At 39.6% G+C, this 12,988-nt stretch overlaps 1 protein-coding gene across 4 annotated transcripts in view; it reads right to left on the bottom strand.

Annotated features, from left to right (window-relative positions):
- Positions 1 to 5,970: 5,970 nt before the first annotated feature.
- The window catches only part of STX17 (syntaxin 17), a 75,114-nt gene continuing 68,096 nt past the window's right edge, over positions 5,971 to 12,988 (bottom strand). For all 4 annotated transcript variants that reach the window (XM_027549761.1, XM_027549764.1, XM_027549763.1 and 1 more), the window contains exon 8: positions 5,971 to 12,410. In XM_027549761.1, the coding sequence (XP_027405562.1) occupies positions 12,171 to 12,410 (240 nt within the window). In that variant the 3' untranslated portion in view covers positions 5,971 to 12,170. The remainder of the gene's footprint in view (positions 12,411 to 12,988) is intronic.

The raw sequence follows: 12,988 nt of genomic DNA, 5'->3' as shown, positions 1-12,988 counted from the left end.
AAGACATACAGATGGCTAACAAACACATGAAAAGATGCTCAACATCACTCATTATCAGAGAAATGCAAATCAAGACCACTATGAGGTACCATTTCACACCAGTCAGAATGGCTGCGATCCAAAAGTCTACAAATAATAAATGTTGGAGAGGGTGTGGAGAAAAGGGAACCCTCTTACACTGTTGGTGGGAATGCAAACTAGTACAGCCACTATGGAGAACAGTGTGGAGATTCCTTAAAAAACTGGAAATAGAACTGCCTTATGATCCAGCAATCCCACTGATGGGCATACACACTGAGGAAACCAGAAGGGAAAGAGACACGTGTACCCCAATGTTCATCGCAGCACTGTTTATAATAGCCAGGACATGGAAGCAACCTAGATGTCCATCAGCAGATGAATGGATAAGAAAGCTGTGGTACATATACACAAGGGAGTATTACTCAGCCACTAAAAAGAATTCATTTGAATCAGTTCTAATGAGGTGGATGAAACTGGAGCCTATTATACAGAGTGAAGTAAGCCAGAAGGAAAAACACCAATACAGTATACTAACGCATATATATGGAATTTAGAAAGATGATAACAATAACCCTGTGTGTACGAGACAGCAAAAGAGACGCTGATGTATGGAACAGTCTTATGGACTCTGTGGGAAGAGGGAGAGGGTGGGAAGATTTGGGAGAATGGCATTGAAACATGTAAAATATCATGTATGAAACAAGATGCCAGTCCAGGTTCAATGCACGATACTGGATGCTTGGGGCTAGTGCACTGGGACGACCCAGAGGGATGGTATGGGGAGGGAGGAGGGAGGAGGGTTCAGGATGGGGAGCACATGTATCCTGTGATGGATTCATTTTGATATTTGGCAAAACTAATACAATTATGTAAAGTTTAAAAATAAAAAAAAAAGAAAGTGCTGCACTCAATATGCCAGCAAATTTGGAAAATTCAGCAGTGGCCACAGGATTGGAAAAGGTCAGTTTTCATTCCAATCCCAAAGAAAGGCAATGCCAAAGAATGCTCAAACTACCACACAATTTCACTCATCTCACATGCTAGTAAAGTAATGCTCAAAATTCTCCAAGCCAGGCTTCAGGAATATGTGAACCGTGAACTTCCAGATGTTCAAGCTGGTTTAGAAAAGGCAGAGGAACCAGAGATCATATTGCCAACATCCACTGGATCATGGAAAAAGCAAGAGAGTTCCAGAAAAACATCTACTTCTGATTTATTGACTATGCCAAAGCCTCTGACTGTGTGGATCACAATAAACTGTGGAAAATTCTAAAAGAGATGGGAATACCAGACCACCTGACCTGTCTCTTGAGAAACCTGTATGCATGTCAGGAAGCAACAGTTAGAACTGGACATGTAACAACAGACTGGTTCCAAATAGGAAAAGGAGTACGTCAAGGCTGTATATTGTCACCCTGCTTATTTAACTTATATGCAGAGTACATCATGAGAAACGCTGGACTGGAAGAAACACAAGCTGGAATCAAGCTTGCCGGGAGAAATATCAATAACCTCAGATATGTAGATGATACCACCCTTATAGCAGAAAGTGAAGAGGAACTCTAAAGCCTCTTGATGAAAGTGAAAGAGGAGAGTGAAAAAGTTGGCTTAAAGCTCAAGATTCAGAAAACAAAGATCATGGCATCTGGTCCTATCACTTCACGGCAAATAGATGGGGAAACAGTGCAAACAGTGTCAGACTTTATTTTGGGGGGCTCCAAAATCACTGCAGATGGTGATTGCAGCCATGAAATTAAAAGATGCTTACTCCTTGGAAGGAAAGTTATGACCAACCTAGATAGCATATTAAAAAGCAGAGACATTACTTTGCCAACAAAGGTCCGTCTAGTCAAGGCTATGGTTTTTCCAGTGGTCATATATGGATGTGAGAGTTGGACTGTGAAGAAAGCTGAGTGCCGAAGAATTGATGCTTTGAACTGTGGTGTTGGAGAAGACTCTTGAGAGTCCCTTGGGCTGCAAGGAGATCTAGCCAGTCCATTCTAAAGGAGATCAGTCCTGGGTGTTCTTTGGAAGGAATGCTAAAGCTGAAACTCCAGTACTTTGGCCACCTCATGCGAAGAGTTGACTCATTGGAAAAGACTCTGATGCTGGGAGGGATTGGGGGCAGGAGGAGAAGGGGACAAGAGAGGATGAGATGGCTGGATGGCATCACCGACTCAATGGACATGGGTTTGGGTAGACTCTGGGAGTTGGTGATGGACAAGGAGGCCTGGGGTGCTGCAATTCATGGCATCGCAAAGAGTCAGACACGACTGAGCAACTGAACTGAACTGAATCTACTATTTCCCGGATAAGGATACAACAGTGATTAAGAGATTGCCCCTACTGTCACTGACTTCCAAGTTGAGTGAAGGAGCAAAACAGATAAGTAAAAATTATATTAGACTGTTTTAGGTGCTGTTCTGAGTTAATCACAGGGGCATGGAGGTATGTGTGAAGCCTTGGGGGTCAAGGGAATCTTCCCATAAGAAGTGGTTTTCTTGCCTAGGAACAGAAAGAACTATACTTTCCTAAACTTCTTCCCTCTAGGAGAATTACATTAATACGTATGTGCATGCTCAATGGTGTCCAACTCTTTGCAACCCCACGGACTGTCCATGGGATTCTCCAAGCAAGAATCCTGGAATGGGTTGCCATTTCCTACTCCAGGGGATCTTCCAGACTCAAGGATCAAACTTGTATCTCTTAAGTCTCCTGCTTTGGCAGGAGGATTCTTTGTGCCACCTGGGAAGCCCCATTATATTAATAGAGGCTGCTGTGATTTTCTATTAGTGTCTTACTTCAGTAGCAAAGTGTTACTAGTAATTACTGCCCTGTTGTTTCCTTCCCAACTCAGCCACTCAGGTAAGAGATAACAGCCTATCTATGCTGTGTCTCATGTGTTTTACTTATTGGGATGCGTTCCAGGCAGAAAGCTGTATGCCCTCCTGACACTACGTGTATAGTGATTGTTATCTTGCCCTAACCACTGCCCAAGAAGAGGGATAGCGCAGGACATCTCTGGCTATGCACATAGTAAGGGAAAAAAACAAGGCCTCTATTCTGACTTAATCAGTTCTTCATAATTCTTCATGCTTTCATGATGAGCACGGCTTTCTGATTTAAAACAATGCTGAATAGTCCACTTCAGAAATTTCCTAGGATTAGAAGGTAAATTCCCTGCTGTCTGGAATCCAGTTTTATGCCTGGATTTTAGACTTTTGCCCAAGCTCAGTGTTCTGGCATGTTTTATTTCCTAGTTCCTCAAAGACTGCTGGTAGTACTTCATGATCACATATACAGGTTCTCGCTAACCTTAGGATGCCTTTTCTTTTTTTTTTTTTAATCTGAGCCTAAAAACTATAAATTATACAGGGTTTTTGTTTTTGTTTTGTTTTGTTTTGTAATTTCACACTTACTTCCACTCTCAGTGTAACTAGGGTGACAGTATAATTTTTTTTATCCAATTGAAGTCATTTGAGAGTGAAAGGGAGCATTAAACAATAATTCCACCATGACAAGAGATGTAAATCAAGACAAATTGGAATAGATGATCACCCTGTTACTAAGTGTGTGTGTCAGTTGCTCAGTCCAACTCTTTGTGACGCATGGATTGCAGCCTGCCAGGCTCCTCTGTCCATGGGATTTCCCAGGCAAGAATACTGGAGTGGGTTGCCATTTCCTTCTCCAGGGGATCTTCCCGACCCCAGGATCAAACCTGGGTCTCCCACATAGGACGCAGGTTCTTTACCGTCTGAGCCACACCTTTTCACGTTTGGGTATCATTCTTAATTGAGATTAAGATTTACTTTCTATCAAGCATCTGTCATCATTATACCACTTCTTAGTAACTAAGTCATTTTAAAAAGTTATTTTAAGAATTCATCCCCTGGAAAAAGGAATGGCTACCCACTCAGTATTCTTGTCTAGAGATTTCCATTGACAGAGGAGCCTGGCAGGATCAAAAAGAGTCGGACATGACGAACGACTAACATTTCCACTTTCCACTCATTTTAGGTGTCTCCCTAATACTATTCACGTTAATTTTTCATTAATGTGCCTTTCCTTTAAACTTCAGGGAAAAATAATAGCTACAACAATAACAGTAGCAACTAACATTTGTAGTTACTATGAGCCAGGCTCCATTTAGGCACTCGATATATATAAATGTTAAAATCTTCATAACCACCCTGTAAGATGGGTAAGTTACCAACGGGGAGTTGGGGATGCAAGGAGGGGATCACTAAGGAAGTCCTGAATTGTTGACCCCCACCCTAACCCAGAAAAGAGGCAGCAATCTGTTACAAACAATAAAACCTAGAAAGGAAAGAAAAGAAACTAAGACCTATGGAGAATTAGTAAGTGAAGAGCACTTCATTCCTCTTCATTCCTATTAACTCAGAGGCATGACTCTGAGTATTAGAAACCTTGGTTCAAATCCTGTCAAATGTCTACTTCCTAACTTGAACCTTGCCCTTACCTAATTCCAATCTCTGCTTGCCGGACAGAGCAATTAAATTCCTGGCACTATTCTATTTCAATACTATACCATCAGATTATAAATTCTTGGGTTCCTACTATTCTGACACCACTAATTCTATGGTAAGACAGAAAATAACCCAATTCTCCCACATCATTGCTTCAGTGATTTATATCTTCTCTTCTAACTCATGACTTTTAATTGGAAAAAGAGAAATACCTTTACCTCTAAATTCTGAAATTTTCAGTTCATGATATCCAAGTCCCAGAGATGTTTTCCAGATTTCTTCTGTTGCATCATTCATTCCTATGTTAATATACAAAAGTGAGGGCTGAGCAAAGGCTTGGTATGTCTTAGAAAGCTTTTTAACATTTCAATACACATCTCTGTGAACAGCAAAACACACATGCCATGACCTCATTACTCATCATCAAGAAGTCACTAACAGGGGTATAGCTCCTTTTTCCCTTCTCATCACTGTACTTTGTTGTAAAATACTCTAAGAAGCAGATGATACAGTCCCTGCCCTGTAAGAAGCTAGCATTCTAGTTGGAGAGATCACACTACCACAAATGAAAGAATTTTATACCTATTAAGTTATAAAACACTGCAGAATTAGCCCCAAGTGAAAATGAAAGCCAAGTGAACTGCAGTTGTCAAGAAATACTCACATAGAGAAGGGAAACGGGGCCATGAAGGTCTTGGACACTAAAAAAGCAAAAGTAAATTTCATGACTATTTTCTCAGTGGGTTTTCAATAAATATTTACGGAATGAATAACAGGATAGGAAGAAAGCAGACATTCTGTGTCAAGCAGGGGATCTCACAACAGAGGCCAGAAAGCACAAATCATTTCTTACACGTGGGGAAGAACAGCAAATATGCTGAATGTACCAAGAGCCCAGGCAAAGGTGAGTTTTATTACTAACTTCTCTGGCAAGGAAGGCAAAGCGAAGAACTTAGAGGGTTGTAACAATCTTATCTGACACAAAGAATCCATTTAAACAAATAATTATTAAATGTATATATTAAATACATACACACACGTATAAAAACTACCCTGGTCTGTATACTCATCTAACCAGCTTCATCACTCACATTTAACTCCTTCGTTTTCTCTAAGCACACTATACTTGTTCATGTTTTGAACCCTTTGTACTTGCAATTCTTTTGCCATTTAAAAGCTTACAAATCCGGTCTTCAGTCAGGCATATTCTTCTTTGGAGCACTGCTCAAATACCCCATGTTCTAAAAAGTCTTCCCCTTCTTTTCCAGGCAGAACAAGTCACTCCATTCTCTGTATCTTCATACTTTGCTCTCCTTTTTTAGGGTACTAACCATGTTTTACGGTGATTTACTTGCTTTGAGTGTCTGAATTCATTAGCCTGAATGGTTTATAAGGGTAGATTCTATAGGTCTAATATTTTTCTACACATGGCACTGACACCTAACATAAAACAGGCATTCAGTTAAATGTTTGTTGAACAAGTGAATTTATTGCATGTTTCCTTATATAAGCACCACTCAGCAACACAACAAGTAAATTTAGGAGGCTATACAGAATTGTAGAAATTCTCTGTTGGACCTTTTCTTGTGCTGACCCTTGCTAACACCAAAGGTTTTAATAATAAAATGGAAGACATCATTGGGGGGTTAATTAATGAAACCCAGGTAAACATCTTTTTTAGTGATTAACCAATCTCTAGTACTTAAGAAATACTAATCTCTAGTACTTGAGAAGTACTCTTGAGTGCTTTCCTCAAATATTGATCAGTCAAGTTTCTCAGAGGAGCTTGACAATAGTCAATTCTAGTCTGGAGTATCTATGCTGCTAAATTAAAATCCTCATGGCTTTGCCTATCCAATGCACAGGTGGCAAGACTGACATTGTTTGAAGGTTAAGAAATTGAATATACTTTCTTCTTGGGGCGGGGGGTGGGGGGGGACAAAAGATTTCTTCTCCTTAGGAAACAGCTTTTAGGCTTGTTCAAAAGCTTAAACAAAACTCAGCTGGTTAGTTTTGTAAAATGTAATGTTACAGAAATTAGTCTGGAAAAAATGTAAACATAGTTTATAACCATTTTGTCCCTTCACCACAGAAAACCTTAAAATCATTCTTATAGAATGTCTGGTTTTCAGTGGCACTGTCGTATGGTGAGTAGTGAGTCTGAAGAGACAAGCTGGGGCCAAAATATGGAAGGGAAAAACTTGATCGGCTATTCAATAGGAGCTGCTGAAAATATTTCAACAAAAAATAAAAGATGACTTTTGTGGCAGTGATGTGAGGAATGGTCTACGGTTGGGGAGGATGAGGTAGGGGATGTGAGGTAATATAGTCTTTTACTAGAGTGATGGCTATGAATAGATATAAGAAATGAAAAAAACTAATATTCAAACAGTTGACAAGACCCAGGAGGAGGCTAAATATAAAGAATGGACAATGTTAGGTTGGGGGAATCCCTGGCTGAGAATGGGAGAAAGCAGCCACCCTGGGTAAAAGCTTACTACAATAGACAAAGACGAAACTAAAACCCTGACCTGATTCCCCAGCGAATTCTCTTTCCACTAGAGCTGTTGACTGATTTGGAATGTTAATGTTGGTCTGAAAGACCACAAACTTCAGCAAGCAACTTGATATGGCATAACAGAAACTCAGTTAAATTATTTGAGAATTTTTTTCTTGGACCATGGTTATAATTCTAACTTTTGTGTTAAGTAGCTTTAACCTTGGGGAGATCACTTGCCTTTGACACCTTTCATGTTTTTAAATAAATTTATTTTTGTTAATATTACATAGATGTTTTTCTTGTCTATACCAATAATTTCTGAGGGCAGTAATATAGATAATATATGGATCTTTTACCATTGATTGTTTATAATACCCAATAAGTGTCTTTGTAAAATGGTGTCAAATTAATCAGTATAAATAGTAAGAAACTCCTGTTAGAAACATGACGTGTTGATAAAAACACAAACAAAACCTGAACTGTTTACATTAATTTAGGCTAGTAGGGAAGCTTCCCTATTTTTTATTAGGCTTCTCACTAATTAAAGTTTCGAGCACTGATAGCCACCACCATGTCATACTTCATCACAAGAGAAGAAAATGCCGTTTTACAGGAGAACCAGTTCCCCAAGCTCTTTTTTGTCCTTCTTCCCAGAGATTTTGCGTGGCAGCAATGAAGGGCAAAGGGGACCCTGAGAACAAAGAATGGCTTGGTTTGGCTTCTGTGACTTTTACTGGAGAAAAATGCTGTACACAATTGTTTATACTTAAGTTTCTACAGCCTTTTGTGATTCATAGATACTTCAGTCCTTACTCCTGTGCAAATTACTTATGGCACTTATGCAGCCCACAGAGGGTGGTTTTTGGATTCACAGAATTCTCCCTATACAGCACTCAGTTTCAGTATAACCTAAAATTCTTGCTCCTGGAACTCTGGCCAACACACCCATCTTCTGGGGCTTCTTAGGTTATTGGCTCCTGCACAGGTGGGTAGAAGAGCTAAATCAGCACAAGAAAAGCAAAACTAAGGCAAGAAGACGTCATAAGGATAAAGGAGGATAATCTGTGACTAATAAACACTGAGGTGGCTTTTTGACATGATTTGTAAAATGTCTGTAAAGCCAATTCCAAAAGAATAGTTTCAAAAATATTCTAAGTAATACTAGCATCACTACAGTAAGTACATGGCCTCGCAAGGGTACCATGGTAAAGGATAATAACTCAACTCTATGAGTTATAATTGTTTTAAAACATTACTTCAGAGTTTATTTTAAAATGCAATATAAAAAACACTGCTTAAGTGATAACTATGATCCACAAAGATAAGGAAATGTGTAGGATATGTGTGGGATGGAAACACTTTTATAGTCTAAGGACCAGATTCAGCACTATGTACTTCTGCATTGCATGTGTGTGCGTTAGTCGCTTAGCTGTGTCCAACTCTCTGTGACCCTAAGGACTGCAGCCTCACCTGGCACCTCTATCCATGGAATTCTCCAGGCAAGAATATTGGAGTGGGTAGCCATTCCCTTGTCCAGGGGATCTTCCCGACCCAGGAATCGAACCCTGGTCTCCTACACTGAAGGCAAATTCTTTACTGTCTGAACCATTAAAAACTCTGAGGTTGCTGGACATTCAGTGATGAAAAAGAAGATTTTAAGAAAAGTGTAAATGAATGGCACATGTAATTTCAAACCAAGCCTACCTTAAAGAATACATGGGTGTTTGGGTGAAGCAGAGTGACTAGCCCATCACAATTTTATATACAGAAGCAGCACAGTATGAGAGTACAGAAGTTTTTGTAGTTCAACAGACCTAGTTTACATCCTGACTTCACCTTTTTGCAGTTGAATAACTGTCTGCAAATTAGTTTCTCTGAGACCCGGTTTCTTTACCTATAAAATGCCTAGTGAAGTGCCTGACCAACAGAAAATATTCCATAAGTATCAGTTCCTCTATAAGGGTTTTTTTTTTTTTCTTTTTAGAAACTAAATGTCAACACCTACTGGTAGATAATGAAATCAATTTCATAGGTTACAACTGCTGCTGCTGCTAAGTCGCTTCAGTCGTGTCCGACTCTGTGCGACCCCATAGACGGCAGCCCACCAGGCTCCCCCGTCCCTGGGACCCTCCAGGCAAGAACACTGGAGTGGGTTGCCATTTCCTTCTCCAAAGCGTGAAAGTGAAAAGTGAAAGTGAAGTTGCTCAGTCGTGTCTGACTCTTAGCGACCCCATGGACTGCAGCCCACCAGGCTCCTCCACCCAGGGGATTTTCCAGGCAAAAGGACTGGAGTGGGGTGCCACTGCCTAACTAGCATATTTTAAAAGCCAAAACAATAAAAAACAAACTACACTGAACATAAAGTATTGTTCCATAATGCATATGCTGAGTTTTTATATAAATGCATTTTTTTAACTATAGATTATAACCAGAAAGTTTCAGTCTCTGCTCTACAGATAAATTCTCAGGTTATTATATCAACAAGGCTGTAGGAATGCTGCCTGTAACCAAATAAGCCTCAGTAAATTTTAAGAACTTAAAATGTTCCTTACTTCTAACTTGCTGCAGTAAAAATAATACATGAATCATATAGAAGATAAATTTAATCTGATACTACAGGGCATTAAATCCAATTTTAAGACTGGTTTCTGTGTCATACTGACTAATTTATATTTCTAACACATTACAGTTTATAGGTATATCATTCATAGTTGATTAAACACAGAAATTTCTACAAAAAGTTGGCTATTAGGCTCTCTTAACGAGGAAATTAGATACAATTTCCAAATAATTTTAAATTATAAAACTTTAAAAAAGGACTGTAACTTACCTAAGCATAAAATATTACTCTAGCTAGAGTAATATTCCCATCCTGGTGAACAGTGGGAAAAAAAAAAAATCAAGGCCTATATGAGCACATACATTGATGGCCCACACTAGCTCAGTGAAAAGGAAAGATCCCAAAACAAAATGTGAGGGTCAACAATAGGCCTCTTTCCTCCAACAGGTCTTGAGTAAAACCAGCCTGACAGTATAATGAATCCTAGTGCTGTTAAGATGGTGAGCTAGCCAATTTTAGATTGGCAGAACAGAAATAATATGCAGTGATGAAGACTGGGCTATGCTGAAGGGTAAATGCTAGAATTACAGAATTCAGCAGTTCAGCTGAATCTTGATGTAGCTATATCTTAAATTTATAATTTTAGCTGACAGGATCAGAATGGCTATTATTAGAACCCATGGGATTGAAGTATAGGAATTCTGTTTTAAATTAGCACCCTGGGCAATTCTGATCCTCATTCTGACTTGAACATCCTGTGTTAAAGGGACAGCAAGGATCAGAAAGCATAAAAAGGTGGAGCTCAAAAGTAATTATCCCAACCTCACAGGTATCTAATCTGGATCAGAATCTGACACTTATTCAAAGTACTCCCTCCCTGGTATTATACTAAAGATATAAGTCAGCAGGGACCAATATGTTTTCCAGTTATTCAGTGACAATACGAAATGGTGTGTTGCCTCATTGGAATTCATTGGTGAGAAGCAAAAAGTATGAAAGAGAAAGGTCTCTTTAGATTAGACATACAAGTAAAAGGCAGCAATCAATAAAAGTTATTAAGAGTAAACTCAGCAAGAGAGAAGTGATAAACCATTCAACCACCTGATGAATCCATCTGGTTCCTGAGCAGAGAGCTCACATCTTTTATGGTATAGGTGCCCTTTCCTCTGTCCTCAGAATAGAATAAAGAACAAGGCAAAAGGTGGTTCCTTCCTACTTCAGATGAGTTGAGGGTACAAGATGAGGCTGCCCATAATCTTAAATTCTTTTTTCCTAAATTTAAAATTTCTCTGCTATTTGAGACAGATATTGGGTTGGGCTGGGTCATGCTTGCTATCAATGTCAAGTGTTGAAATTAGCACCACAAATCCTCCACCAGGACTGAGTCTTGGTGCCAGGCCTTGTCCATCATCAATCTTGAATGTGAGAAAAGGCAAGCATAAATGCTATTCTTGGGAAGAAAGGCAGCTGTACAAAGTGAAGGAAAGCACAGGAGATAGTAAAACCTAGGGAAAAGGATGGTAGTAATGGAAGTGAGGTAGAAAGCTAGTTCTTAGCTCCTCCAATTGCCAGCTGAAAAGACAAAAGAAATAGGGTCAAAGACTCACTGCATGGCAAGTACATGAGCCCCTTGAAATTGTAAGATGCCCCAAGAAATGATCTGGTTATCCCCACCTTGCTTATTTTTTAGCCCAAACTCTAACAATGTTTGGAGATCAACACCTCCCTCTCTACAATACCACAAAAAAAAAAAAAAAAAAAACAGACTATGAGAAAAGTCTTCATTACACATTGGTAGAATTCATCCCGTAAGTCAAAGAACTTTTCAAAATTACAGGAAGGCAGAGGGGACTAGATATCTGAGGTGTTAAGAGATAGGCTGACTTGAGACTCTGTGTTCTTTATGTACAGAGAGGCAGAAGAAAGATTTCAGAGAAGAAGCTAGTGTCACAAATTAAGATATCTGAAGGAGAAATTGGGCCTCTTTTCCCATTTTCTTACAATATTTATTTCCTTTACTGGAGAACAGTGTTAGACCAAACAGCAATAGGGCTCACCAAATGGACTCCATTATGTAGTTCACTTGGGCCCCTTGCTACATTCTGATTTCCCTATTTGATGTGAAAAGCTCCTGAACTTCCATTCTTTTCTCTGTTAAACTGTCTAAATAATGTATATTTAGGAGTTAAAGAAGCATATTTACAATATGCTTAGCCTTGGAGTCTCTAAGTCAGGGTCATGGAAGAAACTATTCTGAAAACAGTCCTTCCATAATCCAACATGTCCACAGATCACAAGTCCTGATCAAAGTTATAGGTTTGGTTTTCACATTTCCAAGTAGAAAACCTACTCCCTGGCAGTTCTTTAACTTTATCTGACAAATATTGTACACCCTCAGTCCAGGCTCCTCAGTTTCTCACATCCCCATTAATACCCCAGCAAACAACAAAATATATCCTCTTATCACAGTTCAATCCCACTTGAGCATCTACAGCCACTTTTTGGATACAATCATGTTCTGAAAGCTGACTGGGTGTCCAACAGCAGCGAAGGTCATCATTAGGATAGACATGTTGGCACCAATAATACTGAAGTTTGGTTTTTAACTACATTTTTTGTCAGTTTGGCTGGGGAGATCTGGACAGCTGGAAGCGAGCTTCTCCATCATTTTCTGTTTCCTTCTTTGTATCAATTTTCCACCTGTGAAGCCCAACACCCCACCACCAAGTGCAGCTGCAATTCCTGCCACTTTGAAGCCTGCAAGGAGGCCAATCGGACCCCCCACCACTCCTCCGATGAGTGCACCTGCCACAGGCAGAGCTGCCAGCTTGTATTTTGCAGCCTGTAAAAAAAAAAAAAAAATTCAATTTAGAAATTGAGTTGAGAATATCTCCCTGTGGTGATATGCATTTTCCTCTCATTACTCCTGGCAATGCCTCTTTAACTCGTGGTACATAATTAACCTTAGAGATTGTTCTGGGGTTGGGGGAGGGGAGAAAGTATTCCACAGGTACTCTAATTGCTCCAGATCTCAGAACTGAGAGAAATGAGCTACAAAGAGTGGACTGCTACAGATTGATTTTACTTGCAAAACAGTCAATCCACTAACTATCTAGCTAGCTTATTTAAACAGTTTCAGTAGCCACAGATACTCCCAAAGCTTTTATGTTGCACACAGATTACTCCATGCTATGTACCTGGGGTTAAAAGCCACGTTCTGTGGGAAATAGATGGACCCACACCATGTGTGCTGTCACATCCCTAAACTTTGGCCCCTACTGGATTCTGGCAACCCTCTCTACTCCTCTCCTGAACCCCCGAAAACATTCTTTTGTAACACCAAGTGCCATATAGCAGGGCTTCAGTTTACTCCCTCTCTGAAAAAATTTCTCTCCCAACAGAAGGAATCTTAGAGTAGAA

This window comes from Bos indicus x Bos taurus, chromosome 8, assembly GCF_003369695.1.
Source record: "Bos indicus x Bos taurus breed Angus x Brahman F1 hybrid chromosome 8, Bos_hybrid_MaternalHap_v2.0, whole genome shotgun sequence".
Classification (NCBI taxonomy): Eukaryota; Metazoa; Chordata; class Mammalia; order Artiodactyla; family Bovidae; genus Bos; species Bos indicus x Bos taurus.
Note: the sequence above shows the minus strand (reverse complement) of the source record. Positions and strands in the feature narration are given on the sequence as shown.